The sequence below is a fragment of the Leucoraja erinacea genome, chromosome 29 (genome assembly GCF_028641065.1).
Source record: "Leucoraja erinacea ecotype New England chromosome 29, Leri_hhj_1, whole genome shotgun sequence".
In the NCBI taxonomy this organism is placed as follows: domain Eukaryota; kingdom Metazoa; phylum Chordata; class Chondrichthyes; order Rajiformes; family Rajidae; genus Leucoraja; species Leucoraja erinaceus.
Genome location: NC_073405.1, coordinates 1,991,203 through 2,013,698, shown reverse-complemented (window position 1 = coordinate 2,013,698; position 22,496 = coordinate 1,991,203). Strand labels below are relative to the sequence as shown.

Below are 22,496 nucleotides of genomic sequence, written 5' to 3'. Positions count from 1 at the left end.
GTGACATTTCACAGATATTCGCGATTGTTGATTTGTATACGACAGTACCGCACGTACGAGGTCAGGACGTCAGCGTGCGCGACCGCAATACGTTCGCGTGCGTGCGCGATACGTGATTCCGGAGGTGCGCGAAGATTTTGTGCACTACAAAATCCTGGAGCGCCACGCGACACCGCGCGCAACTCCATACCCCTCCGCGCTTCTCCATGCGAGCGTCCCGCGCGGCCCACACGCTACCCGTGTGTCTCAACGCGACGACGAGTTTGCGTAATTTCTCGCGCAAACGACGGCCAAGTGGGACAGGCCGTTAAGGCAGCAACTCTACCACACTAGATAAGAGTGCTGGAGAAACTCAGCGGGTGCAGCAGCATCTATGGAGCGAAGGAAATAGGCAACGTTTCGGGCCGAAACCCTTCCGGGTTTCGGCCCGAAACGTTGCCTATTTCCTTCAAGGGTTTCGGCCCGAAACGTTGCTTATTTCGTTCACTCCTTTTGCATTGAAACCCTTCTTCAGGCTGATGAAGCTCCTTGCTGGGAGCGCTGGTGCGGGTGACAGGACATGAGAGCCAGAGGCAATAACGTCTTTGGAGAGGAGGTGCAGGACTCGATGGAAAAGACTGATAGCTTGTACCGTGTTTCACTGTAAACATCTTCCCCTTTCCAAATGCCTGGCCCAGGACAGCTGCAGAAGCCTGGCAGGTGGAAGTTTAATAGGGAAGTTTAATAGGTTTAATGTGGCCAAGCTTTTCCCTTTGAGAATAGGGAAGATTCAAACAAGAGGACATGACTTCAGAATTAAGGGACTGAAGTTTAGGGGTGACATGAGGGGGAACTTCTTTACTCAGAGAGTGGTAGCGGTGTGGAATGAGCTTCCAGTGGAAGTGGTGGAGGCAGGTTCGTTGGTATCATTTAAAAATAAATTGGATAGGCATATGGATGAGAAGGGAATGGAGGGTTATGGTATGAGTGCAGGCAGGTGGGACTAAGGGAAAAAAAGTTGTTCAGCACGGACTTGTAGGGCCGAGATGGCCTGTTTCCGTGCTGGAATTGTTATATGGTTATATGGTTAATAGGATGACTTGTGGAGCAATGGAAGGGGAAGTGCGGGGAATATGAGTTGACCTGGTTGAAATCCTCCCTCGTGTATAGAAACAATGAACAGCTGATCGATGGTTAACCCCGACCTAACTAAAGTTAGTCTTCATCTACCTTGTAAAAGTATCTCATAATTTTAGACAATAGACAATAGGTGCAGGAGTAGGCCATTCGGCCCTTCGAGCCAGCACCGTCATTCAATGTGATCATCCCCAATCAGTATCCCGTCCCTGCCTTCTCCCCATATCCCCTGACTCCGCTATCTTTAAGAGCCCTATCTAGCTCTCTCTTCAAAGCATCCAGAGAACCGGCCTCCACCGCCCTCTGTGGCAGGAAATTCCACAGACTCACCACTCGCTGTGAGAAAAAGTGTTTCCTCGTCTCCGTTCTAAATGGCTTACCCCTTATTCTTAAACTGTGGCCCCTGGTTCTGGACTCCCCAACATCGGGAACATGTGTCCTGCCTCTAGCGTGTCCAAACCTTTAATAATCCTATATGTTTCAATAAGATCCCCTAGACTTTAGAGATACATCGCGGAAACAGGCCATTCGGCCCATCGATCCTGCTCCGACCCGCGACCACCCTGCACACTAACTTGATCATGCACATACTAGGGACTATTTTACATTTTTTTACCGAGGCCAATTAACCTCCACAGAGTCGCAACTCTCTGTGTGGAAAACGTGTTTCCTCGTCTCAGTTTTAATGGCTTTCCCCTTATTCATAATTTCAATTCATCAGTCGAGACTTCTCATCAATTCCTGTTTTCCAGATAAAACATGGTTTGTTTTGTTTTCAGTCCCGTTACATAATTATACTTCCTCATCATTGGAATCATTTCCGGTAAATTCTCCACCTTAAATGCGTCTAATGCAGAACCGAAGGCACTTCTTCACTGGAGGTCCCACTGATGTTTCTAACAGCAAGTAAGAATTCCATTGTTCGATCTGGGACGTATGGCCATGAAACATTCTTGACTCTAGAATAGACAGTGACAGAGAGATATGACCTCAGCATGGAAGATCAACATTGTATGACTCTGTGTGCGTGTAAGAAGGAACTGCAGATGCTGTTTTGCACCAAAGATAGACACAAAGTGCTGGAGTAACTCAGCGGGACAGACGACATCACTGGAGAAACAGAATAGGGTCAAGACCCTACATCAGACTGGCCCTGTCTAATGAAGGGTCTTGACCTGAAATGTCACCTATACCTTTTCTCCAGAGATGCCGCCTGCCCCGCTGAGATACTCCAGCAGTTTGGTGTCTACCAACCTGGCAAGAATGATGACTGTTTGTGATGCATTTTATTCAACTCCTTCTGCTGGTCGAGGGAGAGAAAGATGCTCAACGTTGCCCCACACCAGATGGATGTTGTCCTAAGTGGATTAATCCAAACCTAACGTAGTGAGTGGCATGTTGGATCATATGACGTGGGCAGATCAGATGGGTGGATCGGTGAAAGGCCCTGGATAGAGTGGACGTGGAGAGGATGTTTCCACTAGCTGGAGAGTCTGGGACCAGAGGGCACAGCCTCAGAATATAAGGACGCACTTTTAGAAAGGAGACGAGGAGGAATTTCTTTAGCCAGAGGGTGGTGAATCTGTGGAATTCATTGCCACAGACGGCGGTGGAAGCCAAGCCCTTGGGCATTTTCAAAGCGGAGATTGACAGATTCTTGATTAGTAGATTATGGGGAGAGGGGAGGAGAATGCGGTGAGGAGAGAGAGATAGATCAGCCACGATTGGATGGGCCGAACGGCCTGATTCCGGCCCGATGATTTATGAACTAATGAACTTGGCTCCGGGGCAGGTTGTGGATTCTGGGCTGAAAGGCCAACCAGGAAACCGGAACATTGATGTAAACTAAACACAGTACTAGTTCCTACATGAGGATCGGTGAACCACAGCTGTAATAACAGGATATGGAGAATTGCAAAAATCATAAACAAAACTGAGGCTTATGGATAACTGAGGATATGGGAAATGGGAGATGTGGATGGAGATATGACCGACACTGTTCCTGAGGTTACTGTACTGCTCCAGGCGACTATTCACGTACTAGCCACAGAAACACATCTACAAACCCCTATCACAACCTCTCCACATTCTTCACTGTATCTCTAGTCTAAAGTCATCAACCTGAAACATTAGGTACCCAAAAAAGCTGGAGAAACTCAGCGGGTGTGCAAGCAAATAGGCATCTATGGAGAAACGAAGGAAATAGGCAACGTTTCGGGTCGAAACCCAGAAGGAAATAGGCAACGTTTCGAGCCGAAACCCGGAAGGGTTTCGGCCCGAAACGTTGCCTATTTCCTTCGCTCCATAGATGCTGCTGCACCCGCTGAGTTTCTCCAGCACTTTTGTCTACCTTCGATTTTCCAGCATCTGCAGTTCCGACACTGTTCCTGAGGTTACTGTACTGCTCCAGGCGACTATTCACGTGCTAGCCACAGAAACACATCTACAAACTCATATCACAACCTATCACAACTCTAGTCTAAAGTCATCTCCACATTAGGTACTTCACTGTATCTCTAGCCGAAGGAAATAAAGTCAAACCCAGAAGGAAATCAACCTGAAACCCAGAGGTACCCAAAAAACGCTGGAGTAAACGTCAGCGGCCCGAAACGTCAGGCAGCATCTGTGGAGAGCACAACATGGATAGGTGACGTTTCACAGAGTGCTGGAGTAACTCAGCGGGTCAGGCAGCATCTGTGGAGAACATGGATAGGTGACGTTTCACAGAGTGCTGGAGTAACTCAGCGGGTGCAGCAGCATCTATGGAGCGAAGGAAATAGGCAACGTTTCGGGCCGAAACCCAGAATGAAATAGGCAACGTTTCGGGCCGAGACCCGGAAGGGTTTCGGCCCGAAACGTTGCCTATTTCCTTCGCTCCATAGATGCTGCTGCACCCGCTGAGTTTCTCCAGCACTTTTGTCTACCTTCGATTTTCCAGCATCTGCAGTTCCGACACTGTTACTGAGGTGACTATTCACCTGCTAGCCACAGAAACACATCTCATATCACAACCTCTCCACATTCTTCAATCTCTCTTCCTGCAGCAGCATTTATAACTTCAACTATGATCTCAGATTCAATTTTAATTAATTTTCAGATTCAGATTCAATTTTAATTGTCATTGTCACTGTACAGTACAGAGACAACGAAATGCATTAAATAATAATAATAATCATATTTATATAGCAAAAAATTCAGTCAACTTGCATTGACCCCAAAGTGCTTCACATAATTACATTACATTTTACACACAGGCAAAGGTGGGTGAAGTGTCTTGCCCCAAGGACACAACGACAGTATGCACTCCAAGCGGGATTCGAACCGGCTACCTTCCGGTCGCCAGCCGAACACTTAGCCCATTGCGCCATCTGTCGTCCCTGGATGAAGAGTCTAGGCAGATCTATTCTCTGCCTAGGAATTCTCTGCCTCAGAGGGCGGTGGAGGCCGGTTCTCTGGATACTTTCAAGAGAGAGCTAGATAGGGCTCTTAAAGATAGCGGAGTCAGGGGATATGGGGAGAAAAGGCAGGGACGGGGAACTGATTGGGGATGATCAGCCGTGATCACATTGAATGGTGGTGCTGGCTCGAAGGGCCGAATGGGCTACACCTGCACCTATTGCCTATTGTCTATCTGATTGCAATCAGCTGACTGGTTCGCATGCAACACAAAAGCTTTTCACTGTACCTCGGTACACGGGACAATAAACTGAACTAACTCCGCGGGTCAGGCAACATCTCCGGAGGAAAAGTATGGGTGACACTTCAAGTTAAGGTGGACAAAAATGCTGGAGAAACTCAGCGGGTGAGGCAGCATCTATGGAGAGAGAAGGAATAGGTGACGTTTTGGGTCGAGACCCTTCTTCAGACTGATGTCGGGGGGAGGGGGGGTGAGGCAGGAAAAAGAAAGGAAGAGGCGGAGACAGTAGGCTTGTGGGAGAGCTGGGAAGGGGAATGGGAGGAGGGAGAAAGCAAGTCATTTTCTTCAGAGACGCTGGAGTTAAGTCTTCGGTAAACTGCTCAACAACTCATTGCTTTAAGGTAGACAAAAATGCCGGAGAAACTCAGCGGGTGAGGCAGCATCTATGGAGTGAAATGATCAGCCATGATCACATTGAATGGCGGTGCAGGCTCGAAAGGGCCGAATGGCCTACTACTGCACCTATTTTCTATGTTTCTATGTTTCTATGAAAGAATAGGTGATGTTTTGGGTCTCGACCTGAAACGTCACCTATTTCCTTCGCTCTGTAGATGCTGCCTCACCCGCTGAGTTTCTCCAGCACTGGAGACCAACAGTCTATGTTTGATCAGACTTTACTGGACTTTATCGTCCACTAAACGTTATTCCCTCCATCCCGTATCTGTACACTGTGGACGGCTCGATTGTAATCATGTATTGTCTTTCCCGCTGACTGGATAGCACGCAGCAACAAAAGCTTTTCACTGTACCTCGGTACACGGGACAATAAAATAAACTGGACGGAACTGAAGATTGACAAAAGTGCTGGAGAAACTCAGCGGGTGCGGCAGCATCTATGGAGCGAAGGAAATAGGCAACGTTTCGGGCCGAAACCCAGAAGGAAATAGGCAACGTTTCGGGCCGAAACCCTGAAGGAAATAGGCAACGTTTCGGCCGCCGAAACGGACTCGGTGGGCCGAAGGGTTTCGGCCCGTCTAACGTCATTGCCTGAAACATTTACCTGGAGAAACTCGCGGGTCAGCATCTAGATGCAACGTTTCGCTGCACCCGCTGAGTTTCGGGGGCAGCACTTTTGTCTACCTTAATTTTCCAGCAAACCCTTCCGGGCGGCCCGAGTTCTTTTTCTTCGCTCCATAGATCAACTGAAGATCGTGTCACTTTGAAAAGCATCAAAGCCTGTAGCCCTCCCAGCAAGGATGGGCTGAAGTGCCTGTTTCCCCCGCTGTATCTCCAAAGTACAGACTTAACTTAGCTTTAAGATGAAAGGGGCAAGGTTTAAATTAGACGTCGGGGGCAAGTTGGATTTTTAGTTCGCACAGAGAGAGGAGGGTGGTGGGTGCATTGAAGGAGCTGCCAAGGGGTGATGGTGGCAGAGACAGACACGATACTGGCCCTAAAGAGACTTTTATAGACGGGGCACATGGATTCAGCTTTGTGTTAAAAACATCCGGATACAAAAAATGTTCCATGCCGATGGATGTTGGCAGTCGCTGAGCACGGCTTCCAAGCTGTAAACAAGCATCACAGGCCTGTCTTGCTAAGGAAGTGTTTTCCTGGAGTTGCCATCCCTGCCCAATCCAGGGGGAATATCTTCTTTTTTTTAATCAGAATAAACTTTAATCAGAATTTAAAATAATAATAATAATAATAATAATAATATATTTTATTGTCAGTGCAACGAGATTTAGTATGCAGCTTCCAACCGATGAACAAGAAAAGTAAAATAAATAAATAAGCTGTGTGTCGTTACCATATAACCATATTAGGGGAGTCCAGGACAAGGGGTCACAGCTTAAGGATAAGGGGGAAATCCTTTAAAACCGAGATGAGAAGAACTTTTTTCACACAGAGAGTGGTGAATCTCTGGAATTCTCTGCCGCAGAGGGTAGTCGAGGCCACAGTTCATTGGCTATATTTAAGAGGGAGTTAGATGTGGCCCTTGTGGCTAAAGGGATCAGGGGGTATGGAGAGAAGGCAGGTACGGGATACTGAGTTGGATGATCAGCCATGATCATATTGAATGGCGAATGGTGCAGGCTCGAAGGGCCGAATGGCCTCTACTCCTGCACCTAATTTCTATGTTTCTATGTTTCATATAACCATATAACAATTTACAGCACGGAAACAGGCCATCTCGACCCTTCTAGTCCGTGCCGAACACATAATCTCCCCTAGTCCCATATACCTGCGCTCAGACCATAACCTTCCATTCCCTTCCCGTCCATATAACTATCCAATTTATTTTTAAATGATAAAAACAAACCTGCCTCCACCACCTTCACTGGAAGCTCATTCCACACAGCCACCACTCTCTGAGTAAAGAAGTTCCCCCTCATGTTACCCCTAAACTTCAGTCCCTTAATTCTCAAGTCATGTCCCCTTGTTTGAATCTTCCCTACTCTCAGTGGGAAAAGCTTTTCCACATCAACTCTGTCTATCCCTCTCATCATTTAAAAACCTCTATCAAGTCCCCCCTTAACCTTCTGCGCTCCAAAGAATAAAGCCCTAACTTGTTCAACCTTTCTCTGTAACTTAGTTGCTGAAACCCAGGCAACATTCTAGTAAATCTCCTCTGTACTCTCTCTATTTTGTTGACCATCCGAGGGAGACAGTCCGTGGGGGGGTGTGGGGCATTCAGCAGGGCCGGTTCAGAGCCGCTATAGCTCTTGGAATAAAGCTGTTTCTGAGTCTGGAGGTTCGGGCGTAGAAGGCCTTGTAACGTCTGCCGGAGGGAAGTAGTTCGAACAGTCCGTTACAGGGGTGTGATGAGTCTTTATTGATGCTGACGGCCTTCCTGAGGTACCGTGTGTGGTAGATGCCCTCCAAGGCTGGTAGCTGTGGTCCAATAATCCTCTGCGCTCTGTGGACGACGCGCTGAAGAGCTTTCCTCTACGCCTCCGTGCAGCTGAGATACCACACAGAGATGCCATACGTTAATATGCTCTCTGTGGTGCAGCGGTAGAACGTTGTCAGCAGATGTTGGGGCAGACAAGTCTTTTTTAATGTCCTCAGGAAGAACAGTCGTTGCTGTGCCTTCTTGACCAGCGCAGCGGTGTTGGTGGACCATGTGAGGTCCTCTGAAATGTGAGTGCCCAGAAACTTAAAGCTGGACACTCTCTCCACACTGTCCCCGTAGATGGAGATTGGGGCGTATTATCCATTATGGGACCTCCTGAAGTCAATAATCAGCTCCTTGGTCATAAAAATATATATATACACAGCGCCAAACATGGACTGTGTTTGAATGACAATAAAAGGCATTCTATTCTATTCTGCAAACATTCTCCGAGGCTCTAAATACGTTCGTTAGTGTTCTGTGGTAGTTTAGGAGTCCGTAAATTCATCAGTTATAGGAGCAGAATTCGGCCCCTCGAGTCTACTCCGCCATTTAATCATGGCTGATCTAGCTATCGTGCGTTGCGCGGCACGGTGGCGCAGAGGTAGAGTCGCTGCCTTACAGCGCTCGCAGGGCCAGGGACCCGGGTTCGATCCCGACTACGGGTGCTGTCTGTACGTTCTCCCCGTGACCTGCGTGGGTTTTTAATCCGGGATCTTCGGTTTCCTCCCACACTCCAAAGACGTGCAGGTTTGTAGGTTAATTGGCTTTGGTAAATTGAACCTAGTCTGTGCAGGATAGTGTTAGTGTGCGGGGATCGCTGGTCGGCACGGACTCGGTGGGCTGAAGGGCCTGTTACCGCGCTGTATCTCTAAACTGAAGTAAACTAAACTCCCAACTCCACTCTCCTGCCTTCTCCCCATAACTCCTGACACCTGTACTAATGAAGAATCTGTCTATCTCTGCCCTAAAAATATCCATTGACGGCCTCCACAGATGAATTCCACAGATTCACCAACTGTGATTAAAAAAATTCCTCCTCATCTCCTTTCTAAAGGTATGTCCTTTTATTCTGAGACTGTGCCCTCTGGTCCTAGACTCTCCCACTAGTGGAAACATCCTCTCCACATCCACTCTACTCAGAACATATCCTCATATAGTCATAGAGTGATACAGTGTGGAAACAGGCCCTTCAGCCCAACTTGCCCTCAAGTCCCAGCTGCCTGCATTTGGTCCATATCCCTCCAATCCTGTCCTATCCATGTACCTGTCTGACTGTTTCTTAAATGTTGGGATAGTCCCAGCCTCAACTACCACCTCTGGCAGCTTGTTCCATACACCCAGCACCCTTTGTCTTAAAAAAAAGTTACCCCTCAGATTTCTATTAAATCTTTCTCCCTTTCACCTTGAACCTATGTCCACCGGTTCTCGATTCACCTACTCTATGCAAGAGGCTCTGTGCGTCTATCAGATCTATTCCTCTCATGATTTTGTACATCTTAAAAATAGCGGAGTCAGGGGATATGGGGAGAAGGCAGGAACGGGGTACTGATTGGGGATGATCAGCCATGATCACATTGAATGGCGGTGCTGGCTCGAAGGGCTGAATGGCGTACTCCTGCACCTATTGTCTATTGTCTATAAGATCACACCTCATAGAAACATAGAAATTAGGTGCAGGAGTAGAGGCCATTCGGCCCTTCGAGCCTGCACCGCCATTCAATATGATCATGGCTGATCATCCAACTCAGTATCCCGTACCTGCCTTCTCTCCATACCCCCTGATCCCCTTAGCCACAAGGGCCACATCTAACTCCCTCTTAAATATAGCCAATGAACTGTGGCCTCGACTACCCTCTGCGGCAGAGAGTTCCAGAGATTCACCACTCTCTGTGCGAAAAAAGTTCTTCTCATCTCGGTTTTAAAGGATTTCCCCCTTATCCTTAAGCTGTGACCCCTTGTCCTGGACTTCCCCAACATCGGGAGCAATCTTCCTGCATCCAGCCTGTCCAACCCCTTAAAATCTATTCCTCTCATGATTTTGTACATCTTAAAGATAGCGGAGTCAGGGGATTTGGGGAAAAGACAGGAACGGGGTACTGATTGGGGATGATCAGCCATGATCACATTGAATGGCGGTGCTGGCTCGAAGGGCCGAATGGCCTCTACTCCGGCACCTATTGTCTATTGTCTATAAGATCACCCCTCATCCTACTGCGCTCCAAGGAATAGAGACCCAGCCTTCTCAACCTCTCCTGATAGCTCAGACCCTCTAGTCCTGGCAACATCCTCGGTAAACCAGGCACCCCTGCCACTCCTGTGACACCCTGGGGTGCTAACCCTTCCCTAGTTTGTGGGGTGGCTCCAGTGCACTTTCACGATCGTCTGGAAGCAAGCTGTAGATGTAGAGAGCATCTGTGTAGCACAGGACGCCACAGGAGATCCTTCTTCCCTGTGGCCATCAAACTGTACAACTCCTCTCCCTTCTGTCGTGGGGTAGACCGAGACTGACTCCCCCACCCCCCCTGAGTTCTGGTGGATTCCAATTTGCAAACATTCAGGACTTTGATTTTTTTTTTTGTGATAAACCTTTGAAACAGAGTGAGGAAGTAGGTTTGGTTTCTTAAACAATTTTGAGCTGATTGCATCAAATTGTGTGTGTCAACCTTTGGCTTGTGTTAACTTCCATGCTGTGTCCATTACACAACAGGACCACGGTTCAGTGGTGGGGTCGACGGGAGTGTCATAGACCCACAGACCTTGTGTTGACCTCCGAGGTTGGATTCCCTTTGCCTCAGAGAGTCGCAGAGGGATACCATCAATGATAAGTGCAGAATTAGGCCATTCGGCCCATCAAGTCTACTCTACCATTCCATCGTGGCTGATCTATCATTGATCATATCCCCTGTCATTTTCTGGTAAAACGCTATCCAGCAACGGGGCAATGTTCGTAGAGTTGCTGCCTCACAGCGCCAGAGACCAGGGTTCGATCCCGACCACGGGTGCTGTCTGTACGGAGTTTGCACGTTCTCCCCGTGACCTGCGTGGGTTTTCTCCGGGTGCTCCGGTTTCCTTCCACACATCAAAGACGTGCAGGTTAGTCGGTTTATTGCACTCTGGCAATGGCTCCAAGTATAGGGGGGGGTTGCACGTAAGGTCATAGGGCATGACGCACGGAGCCGCTCAATCCATCTGGAGGACATCCGTAACTTCCAGTACATGTTATTAATGCAAGAAACGCGTACTTTACTACCTGTTAAAAACCGCCATAATGTTGCATTTTTTGCGCTGTAGATAATTGTGGAATTCGGGGTAAGTGTGACTTGGCCTCCACAGCCGTCTGTGGCAAATAATTCCACAGATGCACCACCGTCTGACTAAAGAAATTCCTCCTCATCTCCTTCCTAAAAGAACGTCCCCTAATTCTGAGGCTGTGCCCTCTAGTCCTAGACTCTCCCACTGAATCTGAATTGAACCACAGTAGCTGATCTGCACGGGAGGTAGAATATTTGAGCCACAGAGCCAGAGTGCCTGGAAACAAGACATTTGGCCCAGTTTATCCATGCCAACCAATATGTCCCATCTACACTAGTCCCACTTGCCCGCATTAGGTCCCTATCCCCCACAAACCTTTCCTATCCATGTACCTTCCAAAATAAAATTCAAATGCCATTATAATGCATGTCTCAACTACCTCCTCCGGCGAAGGAATTTATTTAGTCGGAGGGTGGAGAATCTGTGGAATTCATTGCCACAGACGGCTGTGGAGGTCAAGTCAGTGGATATTTTTAAGGCAGAGATTGAGAGATTGTTGATTAGTGCGGGTGTCGGGGGTTATGGGGAGAAGGCAGGAGAATGGGGTTGGGAGGGAGAGATAGATCAGCCATGATTGAATGGTGCAGTGGACGATGGGCCGAATGGCCTAATTCTGCTCCTAGAACTTGCGAACGATGACTCCAAAATGTCCCGCGCGGTCTCTCCCCGCCCCACCCCAAAACTCATCCACAGACAGGGTCCACGTTCCCCGAACACTGCGAGCCCTGTGTCACCAGCCATCTCCCTCTCCTGACATTCCAGCATGGATTAAATCTCAGCCGTTCCCCGTTTATCAAGGGGGCTGAGCGCTGCCTTCTAATTGACCTCTCTGCATTGTATGCATCGCTTTAATCTAGAATGGACGAGCTTATCACAATCTGCGATGATAGCACGTAGAGGGGACATTGATTGTTGCTGTTGCTGCACTACAGTGGTGCTTGGCTGTGTGACGTGCTGTTTCTCAGGAGCCCGGGGGAACAGTGCTGGCTTTATTGGGACGTGAGTGAGCCCGCATTGTTTGGCTCGTTGCCATGTGGGCTCGCTACAGTGTAGTGTGTTTGCCCTGTGACACACTCAACGTAAATATACTCACACGTCATCGAGAGACGGGGGTTGGGGAGGGGAGGGGGGGCATTGAGAATGCTGTACCTGACCTGACTCTTCAAGAGAGTTTAAGAAGGAACTGCAGATGCTGGAAGATCAAAGGTAGACAAAAATGCTGGAGAAACTCAGCGGGTGCAGCAGCATCTATGGAGTGAAGGAAATAGGCGACGTTTCTTAAGGGGTTGGACAGGCTAGATGCAGGAAGATTGCTCCCGATGTTGGGGAAGTCCAGGACAAGGGGTCAAACAGCTTAAGGATAAGGGGAAAATCCTTTAAAACCGAGATGAGGAGAACTTTTTTCGCACAGAGAGTGGTGAATCTCTGGAACTCTCTGCCACAGAGGGTAGTTGAGGCCACAGTTCATTGGCTATATTTAAGAAGGAGTTAGATGTGGCCCTTGTGGCCAAGGGGATCAGAGGGTATGGAGAGAAGGCAGGTATGGGATACTGAGTTGGATGATCAGCCATGATCATATTGAATGGCGGTGCAGGCTCGAAGGGCCGAATGGCCGCTACTCCTGCACCTAATTTCTATGTTTCTATGGAGCGAAGGAAATAGGCAACGTTTCGGGCCGAAACCCTGAAGGAAATAGGCAACGTTTCGGGCCGAAACCCGGAAGGGTTTCGGCCCGAAACGTTGCCTATTTCCTTCACTCCATGGATGCTGCCCCCATGGAAACCCTTCTTCAGAGTGAGTGCAATCTTCATGGGAGTTCTTTACTGAACCTGTTTCCCCCTTCTTTCTCTGCAGCCCCTGATGTTCCGTTTTCGACTGTTTCTCCACTTCTCTTGTGAAAGTTCCTCTTCCATTCTGCTTCCACTTCCAGCTCCGCAACATGGCCCAGTTCACGGCAACTTTTTTTTCAATCTTGGGTAGACAAAAATGCTGGAGAAACTCAGCGGGTGCAGCAGCATCTATGGGGCGAAGGAAATAGGCAACGTTCCTATAAAAATATAAAATACGTTTCCTAATAGAAACGTTGCCTATTTCCTTCGCTCCATAGATGCTGCTGCACCCGCTGAGTTTCTCCAGCAATTTTGTCTCCCTTCGATCTTCCAGCATCTGCAGTTCCTTCTTGAACGCTATCAATATTGATACTCTTGTGGTAGTCTGAGAGTCGTACTGCTTGGAAACAGGCCCTCCTCCCCCAACTTGTCCATGCCGACCAACATGTCCCACCTACACTAGTCCCACCTGCCCGCGTTTGGCCCATTTCCCTCTAAACCTGTCCTATCCATGTACCTGTCTAAATAGACAATCGGTGCAGGAGTAGGCCATTCGGCCCTTCGAGCCAGCACAACCATTCACTGTGATCATAGCTGATCATCCAACTCAGTATCCCATACCTGCCTTCTCTCCATACCCCCTGATCCCCTTAGCCACAAGGGCCACATCTAACTCCCTCTTAAATATAGCCAATGAACTGTGGCCTCGACTACCCTCTGCGGCAGAGAGTTCCAGAGATTCACCACTCACTGTGTGAAAAAAGTTCTTCTCATCTCGGTTTTAAAGAATTTCCCCCTTATCCTTAAGCTGTGACCCCTTGTCCTGGATCTCCTGACTCCGCTATCTTTAAGGGCCCTATCTAACTCTCTCTTGAAAGCATCCAGAGAATTGGCCTCCACAGCCTTCTGAGGCAGAGAATTCCACAGATTCACAAATCTCTAGGTGAAATTTTTTTTTGCTCATCTCCGTTCTAAATGGCTTACCCCTTATCCTTAAACTGTGACCCCTGGTTCTGGACTCCCCCAACATGGGGAACATGTTTCCTGCCTCTAGCGTGTCTAATGTCTCTGAAACGATATGATAGTGCCTGCCTCAACTACTCCATCCTGCAATAGACACTAAATGCTGGAGTAACTCAGCGGGTGAGGCAGCAGCTCTGGAGAGAAGGAATAGGTGACGATTCGGGTCGAGACTCAATTTGAGTTCCTGATTTACTCCAGCATTTTTGTGCCTTCCTTTGGTATAGAAACATAGAAACATAGAAATTAGGTGCAGGAGTAGAGGCCATTTGGCCCTTCGAGCCTGCACCGCCATTCAATATGATCATGGCTGATCATCCAACTCAGTATCCCGTACCTGCCTTCTCTCCATACCCTCTGATCCCTTTAGCCACAAGGGCCACATCTAACTCCCTCTTAAATATAGCCAATGAACTGTGGCCTCAACTACCCTCTGTGGCAGAGAGTTCCAGAGATTCACCACTCTCTGTGTGAAAAAAGTTCTTCGCATCTCGGTTTTAAAGGATTTCCCCCTTATCCTTAAGCTGTGACCCCTTGTCCTGGACTTCCCCAACATCGGGAACAATCTTCCTGCATCTAGCCTGTCCAACCCCTTAAGAATTTTGTAAGTTTCTATAAGATCCCCTCTCAATCTCCTAAATTCTAGAGAGTATAAACCAAGTCTATCCAGTCTTTCTTCATAAGACAGTCCTGACATCCCAGGAATCAGTCTGGTGAACCTTCTCTGCACTCCCTCTATGGCAATAATGTCCTTCCTCAGATTTGGAGACCAAAACTGCACGCAATACTCCATGTGTGGTCTCACCAAGACCCTGTACAACTGCAGTAGAACCTCCCTGCTCCTATACTCAAATCCTCTTGCTATGAAAGCCAACATACCATTCGCTTTCTTTACTGCCTGCTGCACCTGCATCTGCAGTTCCTTCCGACACATGTGTCAGGCTGGCCGAGCCTTTGCCGTGGGTAACGGGGTTACCAAAACCGAACACAACCCTCTAAATGTGGCCTCAACACTGTCACGTACGACTGTTACATAATCTCCCAACTTCTATACACACATACACACCATGTGCGGGGAGGAAGTGCAGACGCTGGCTTAAACCGCAGCTAAACCGGTGACATCACACCGACTGATGAAGGCCAAAGTTCCCGACAGCTTTCTTGAACACCTGCGTCGCCACTTGCCTTGAACATGTACTTGCACTGAGATCCCTCTGTTCCACAACACTACCCAGAGCCCCACCATTCAATGTGTAGGCTCTGCCTGGTCTAACTACTGTAAATGCAACACCTTGCAACTTGCAGAGTATTAAACTCCATCAACCGTTCCCCAGAGAGTGAATCACCTCCTGCTTCATCCCCTTGTATTCCCTTTTCTCTCATAAACTTAACAAGTTCCCTTTAGAACATTGACTTCTCTAATTTCAGGTAGTCCTTGCTTTCTCCCTCCTTCCCTTCCCCTTCCCAGCTCCCCCACAAGCCCACGGTCTCTGCCTCTTCCATTTCTTTTCTTCCACCCCCCCCCGGCATCAGTCTGAAGAAGGGTCTCAACCCGACATATCACCCGTTACTTCACTCCACAGATGCTGCCTGTCCCGCTGAGTTACTCCACCATTTTGTGTCTATCTTCTATTAAAGAGGGCCAATAGAAACATAGAAATTAGGTGCAGGAGTAGGCCATTCGGCCCTTCGAGCCTGCACCGCCATTCAATATGATCATGGCTGATCATCCAACTCAGTATCCCGTACCTGCCTTCTCTCCATACCCCCTGATCCCCTTACTCCAATGATGGAGTCAGTATGTTAGGTTTAAAACCAGCATTCCAGGACAAGGGGTCACACAGTTTAAGGATAAGGGGGAAGTCTTTTAGGACTGAGATGAGAAAATCATTTTTTACACAGAGAGTGGTGAATCTGTGGAATTCTCTGCCACAGAAGGTAGTTGAGGCCACACAGTTCATTGGCTATATTTAAGAGGGAGTTAGATGTGGCCCTTGTGGCTAAAGGGATCAGGGGGTATGGAGAGAAGGCAGGGATGGGATACTGAGTTGGATGATCAGCCATGATCATATCGAATGGCGGTGCAGGCTCGAAGGGCCGAATGGCCTCTACTCCTGCACCTATTTTCTATGTTTCTATCTGCAGTTCCTTCCACAACGATAAAATGCTGGGTAGCAAAAATGCTGGAGAAACTCAGCGGGTGAGGCAGCATCTATGGAGTGAAGGAATAGGCGACGTTTCGGGTCGAGACCCTGAAGGGTGAGGCAGCATCTATGGAGCGAAGGAATAGGTGACGTTTCGGGTCGAGACCCTTCAGGGTCTCGACCCGAAACGTCACCTATTCCTTCGCTCCATAGATGCTGCCTCACCCGCTGAGTTTCTCCAGCATTTTTGTCACGGTCACCCCGACTAGCACAGAAAATTTCAGCTCAAAAATCGGCCGTTTTCCATGTTTTTAACGGGTGTGAAAGTGCGTGTTTCCCCATTCACTAACATGTACCGGAAGTGACACATGTCCTCCAGTTAAAAAATTTCGGTCACGTGAGGGGGGATCTACGCTCATTTGACCTTTGGTGAAATCACCCTATTGCTGGAGGGAGTAGTTGAGGCAGGCACTATCATATCGTTTCAGAGACATTAGACACGCTAGAGGCAGGAAACATGTTCCCCATCTGACTGTACTTCTAATAAAATTAAAAAAATTAAAAATTAAAAAATTAAAATATTTTTCTTATTCTGATTCTTCCTTAGTATAACAAAAAATAAATAATTAAGAAGCTGTACATAAAATGTATTAGGAAAATATATATTAGGCACTTTGGTGCCATATGATTGTACTTACTTCTAATAAAATAAAATTTAAAAAAACCCCCCAAAAAAACAACAAAAAAGAAAATAAAACTGTTACTCACCAGCCCCAACTACCTCTGGCAGCTCGTTCCATACACCCACCACCATCTACCCCTCAGATTCCTATTAAATCTTTCCCCCATGTCCTCTGGTCCTCGATTCTCCCGGTCTAGGCATGAGATTCTGTGCATCTACCCGATTTATTCCTCTCATGATTCTGTACACAGTTAGCAGAGAATCTATTGATCGCTGCCTTACAAAAAAAGCAGACACTGGGCGGGCCAGGCCGGGCCGGGCCACATCTCTGTATTAAACATCGTCCTGTCTCTTGCAGGGGGATATCCAGTTCGTTGGGAGGTAGATTGTGCAGCCAGGAACTCCTCAGAATGAAGAAAAGCTGGAGCTCCCTCTGTGTTGGCAGCTTGGAGGTAAGCAGGGTGCTTGTTGTGTCGAATGCCAGGAGTGTATAACCCACCCGACCTCCCCCAGCGAGTCTGGCTCGTGCCTCGATAAATCCCTCTCTTCCTCAGTCACACAAGCCAACCTCCCTTCCATTGACTCCATCTACACCTCACGCTGCCTCGGCAAGGCCCAGCAGCATAATAGACAATAGATAATAGGTGCAGGAGCAGGCCATTCAGCCCTTCGAGCCTGCACCGCCATTCAATGTGATCATTGTCAAGGACCAGTCTCACCCTCTGCTCACCCCCTCTTCTCCCCTCTCCCCATCGGGCAACAGGTACAGAAGTGTGAAAACGAACGCACACACACCTCCAGATTCAGGGACAGTTTCTTCCCGGCTGTTATCAGGCAACTTAAATTCCCACATAATTAATAATGATATAAATGTCCTGTTCTAGTGAGAGACCAGTTTATTGAAGGCCGTTCATAAGTCATAGGAGCAGAATTAGGCCATTCGGCCCATCAAGTCTACTCCACCATTCAATCATGGCTGATCTATCTCTCCCTCTCAACCCCATTCTCCTGCCTTCTCCCCATAATCCCTGATACCTGTACTAATCAATAACGTATCTATCTCTACCTTAAAAAGACCCAATGACTCGGCGTCCACAGCCGTCTGTGGCAAAGAATTCCACAGTTTCATGGCCCTTTGGCTAAGAAAACTGCTGCTCATCTTTTTATAGATGTCTAAGGCTGCGCCCTCTGGTCCTAGACTCTCCCACCAGTGGAAACATCCTCTCCACATCCACTCTATCCAGGCCTTTCACTATTCGGGAAGTTTCACTATCTCAATAAGGTCCCCCACACAACTCTGTTGGTAAATTGGCTCCCGACTGGAGTAAGTCTCCCAGTGACTGCGGGAGAGAGTGTCACCAAACTTCTGAATTCTCTGGTCGGGGTGGAACCCTCTCAGACAGACGTGAAGCTCACCGTTTGACCTGTTTTTACAAAATGTTAAATGGTCAGCTAGACATAGACTACAAGACCTACACCAAACCCAAACCAATTAGGAGCAGACGAGGGCATTCGATCCAATTTGTGATCCCAGCTACAAAGACAGATGTGTACAGCAATTCGTTCTTCCCCCGCACAAATTAAAGCACGGAATAATCTCCACACAACTATAGTTACCCAACCAGATGCAACTACATTTAAAGTAGCTCTTTCTTCCCAATAACCCTTTCTGGCTTAAGCCCTCCCTTCACCACCTCCAGTTTAAATTCCAGTTGGAATATTTTGGAGGACCAAGTAACCAAGAACCAAGAACCAAGAGGATTGATGTCCTATCAACGAGCCACTGTACACTGTCCCGTCCAATAGCCGAATCCAGCAGCCACCTCCAAACCACGCCTCCCCACTGGAAATAGACTCCAATTACAGATCTAAACCTTCCCTGGTCAAATATATAACTGTTGAAGGGTCAAGAGTGTGTCATTGTCATGTGTCCCAGATAGAACCATGGCATTCTTACTTACAGCAGCACAACACAATATGGAAACAAATATGTGGACATAGTACTGTATATAATAACGAGGGAGAAAAAACGTTCAGTGTGTATATATATGTGTGTGTGTGTGTGTGTATATGTGTGTGTGTGTGTGTGTGTATGTGTGTGTGTGCCCGTGTGTGTGTGTGTGCGTGTGTGTGTGTGTGTGTGTGTGTATATATATGTGTGTGTGTGTATATATGTGTGTGTGTGTGTGTGTATATATGTGTGTGTGTGTGTGTATATATATGTGTGTGTGTGTATGTGTGTGTGTGTGTGTGTGTGTGTGTGTGTGTATATATATATGTGTGTGTGTGTATATATATATGTGTGTGTGTGTGTGTGGGTCGAGACCAGACTACTTTAGTCATGAAACATCACCCATTCCTTGTCTCCAGAGATGCTGCCTGTCCCGCTGAGTTACTCCAGCTTTGTGTGTCTAACTATGGAAAATGTTGGTGTTGTTTTGGGTCGAGACCCTGTCTGAAGAAAGGTCCCGACCTGACCCGACCCGAAACATCACCCATCCACCTTCTCCAGAGATGCTGCCTGACCTGCTGAGTTACGCCAGCACTTTGTTCATAAGTTATAGGAACAGAATTAGGCCATTCGGCCCATCAAGTCTACTCTGCCATTCAATCATGGCTGATCTATCTCTCCCTCTCAACCCCATTCTCCTGCCTTCTCTCCATAACCTCTGACACCCGCACTGATCAAGAATCTATCTATCTCTGCCTTAAAGGAATCCACTGCCGTCTGTGGCAAAGAATTCCACAGATTCACCACCCTCTGACTAAAGAAATCCCTCCTCGTCTCCTTTCGCTTGTGTCCGAAAATGCAATGTGTGTATGGACTGCTGCTTCATGCGGGCTGTAGAGGGCAGAATTACCCCTCGTATAGTCTGCTGTCAATGTGGAGAACTGAAGTTGTATAGTCAGGTCGGTTTGTTTCATTAGAGCAATTAGTGGGAATGAATAGGGCCACTGTGATCTGCAGAGATACCGAGAGACTCGTGCTCCCACCCCCCTCTGCAGTTATCAAAGGGTAAGAAGGTTATTCAGACCCTGGAGCCGATCACATGTCCTCATCTGCCGCAAACTATGTCATCAGGTTCAAGTCCAAGTTCACATTCCTTGTCACATGCACCCATTAAGGCAAAGTGATATTTGAGTGGCCAAACTAAGTGAAAAGCAACAAGTCTCACAGCACATCATATAAAGTTTCACATCAATGCTCCAACACCAACGTTCAAAATGTGGATTTCAAATATGTGGGAAATGGCATATCTGGAAGAAATGCAACTCCTTCTTGCAGGTAGAAACATAGAAATTAGGTGCAGGAGTAGGCCATTCGGCCCTTCGAGCCTGCACCGCCATTCAATATGATCATGGCTGATCATCCAACTCAGTATCCCATACCTGCCTTCTCTCCATACCCCCTGATCCCCTTAGCCACAAGGGCCACATCTAACTCCCTCTTAAATATAGCCAATGAACTGTGGCCTCAACTACCCTCTGTGGCAGAGAGTTCCAGAGATTCACCACTCTCTGTGTGAAAAAAAGTTCTTCTCATCCCGGTTTTAAAGGATTTTAGCTATATTTAAGAGGGAGTTAGATGTGGCTCTTGTGGCTAAGGGGATCAGGGGGTATGGAGAGAAGGCAGGTACGGGATACTGAGTTGGATGATCAGCCATGATCATATTGAATGGCGGTGCAGGCTCGAAGGGCCGAATGGCCTACTATGCACCTAATTTCTATGTTTCTATGATTTCCCCCTTATCCTTAAGCTGTGACCCCTTGTCCTGGACTTCCTCAACATCGGGAGCAATATTCCTGCATCTAGCCTGTCCAACCCCTTAAGAATTTTGTAAGTTTCTATAAGATCCCCTCTCAATCTCCTAAATTCTAGAGAGTATAAACCAAGTCTATCCAGTCTTTCTTCATAAGACAGTCCTGACATCCCAGGAATCAGTCTGGTGAACCTTATTAATTTGATCTCCTTTTATCGACTTCTTACAAGCATATGATGCAACACAATCATAGAAATAAAATGTTTCAGAATCAGGTGACGGGTGGCCTGGAATATTAAATATGTATATCGCTTCCGATCTCCTTTTTCCTTTTTATCTTCTTTTTCTTTTCTTTTTTTCCGTCTCTTTCTCTTTCCACTTCTCCTTCTTTCTTCTCTCGGACAATCTTTTCATCTCACGCGCCACTTATCCCAATCTCCTCTTTTCTACTCTGTTCTTCCTTATTCCTGTTTTATTGTTAAATTAAAAAATAAGAAGTTGTATATGAAATGTAACATGTCAACATGTATCAGGTACTGAGGTACAACATTATTGTACTTACTGCTAACAATAATAAAGAAATAAATACATAATGCAGTATAATGTGGATAAATGTGAGGTTATCCATTTTGGTGGCAAAAACAGGAAAGCAGACTATTATCTAAATGGTGGCCGATTGGGAAAGGGGGAGATGCAGCGAGACCTGGGTGTCATGGTACACCAGTCATTGAAGGTAGGCATGCAGATGCAGATGCAGCAGGCAGTAAAGAAAGCGAATGGTATGTCAGCTTTCATTGCAAAAGGATTTGAGTATAGGAGCAGGGAGGTTCTACTGCAGTTGTACAGGGTCTTGGTGGGACCACACCTGGAGTATTGCGTACAGTTTTGGTCTCCAAATCTGAGGAAGGACATTATTGCCATAGAGGGAGTGCAGAGGTGGTTCACCAGACTGATTCCTGGGATGTCAGGACTGTCTTATGAAGAAAGACTGGATAGACTTGGTTTATACTCTCTAGAATTTAGGAGATTGAGGGGGAATCTTATAGAAACTTACAAAATCTTAAGGGGTTGGACAGGCTAGATGCAGGAAGATTGTTCCCGATGTTGGGGAAGTCCAGGACAAGGGGTCACAGCTTAAGGATAAGGGGGAAATCCTTTAAAACCGAGATGAGGAGAACCTTTTTCACACAGAGAGTGGTGAATCTCTGGAATTCTCTGCCACAGAGGGTAGTTGAGGCCACAGTTCATTGGCTATATTTAAGAGGGAGTTAGATGTGGCCCTTGTGGCTAAGGGGATCATAGGGTATGGAGAGAAGGCAGGTACGGGATACTGAGTTGGATGATCAGCCATGTTCATATTGAATGGCGGTGCAGGCTCGAAGGGCCGAATGGCCTCTACTCCTGCACCTATTGTCTATGTTTCTATGTTTCTATAAGTTTAACATCAACATCCACCACAGAGGGATCCACATTCCTCACTGTGATGGAAGGCAATAAATTCCAGTCACCTTCCCCCTTTGTTCACCCGTGGTCGGGGCTGTTGAACCCTCCGCAGTCGCCGCTGCCGACGGTCCGATGTCCGAAGCCCTCACGTCGGGATGACGGGAACTCCGGCCTCGGGACGGGTCGGAACACGGAGATCCCAAGTCGGCCTCTTCTTACCGGAGACCGCGCGCTTCACGGCGTTAAAGCCCGCAGGCCCCGCGCTCAGAGATCCTTCACTGGCGATCCACGGCAAAGGATCGCAGGCTCCGCGGTGTTAAAGGCCGCGCGCCCGTGACTTGAAGCCGCGGGCCGGACTCCCTGAAGTTACCTAACATACTGGCTCCATCATTGGCCCTCTTTAATAGAAGATAGACACAAGATGCTGGAGTAACTCAGCGGGACAGGCAGCATCTCTGGAGGGAAAGAATGGGTGACGTTTCTGGTCGAGACCCTTCAGCGATTGGCCTTTTTTAGTTTAGTTCCGTTTAGTTTATTGTCACGTGTACCGAGGTACAGTGAAAAGCTTTTGTTGTGTGCTAACCAGTCAGCGGAATGACAATACACGATTACAATCGATCATTTACAGCTTTAGAGATTTAACAGAGTCTGCA

At 47.6% G+C, this 22,496-nt stretch overlaps 1 protein-coding gene across 3 annotated transcripts in view; it reads left to right on the top strand.

Annotated features, from left to right (window-relative positions):
• LOC129710960 (cAMP-specific 3',5'-cyclic phosphodiesterase 4C-like) overlaps positions 1–22,496 on the top strand; it is a 159,257-nt gene that overhangs the window by 6,700 nt on the left and 130,061 nt on the right. For 2 of the 3 annotated variants that reach the window (XM_055658283.1, XM_055658285.1), the window contains exon 2: positions 16,998–17,091. In XM_055658283.1, coding sequence (XP_055514258.1) covers positions 17,050–17,091 — 42 coding nt within the window. In that variant the 5' untranslated portion in view covers positions 16,998–17,049. Of the gene's footprint in view, positions 1–16,997; positions 17,092–22,496 lie in introns of those variants that run through there. The other variant, XM_055658286.1, reaches the window with a different exon arrangement.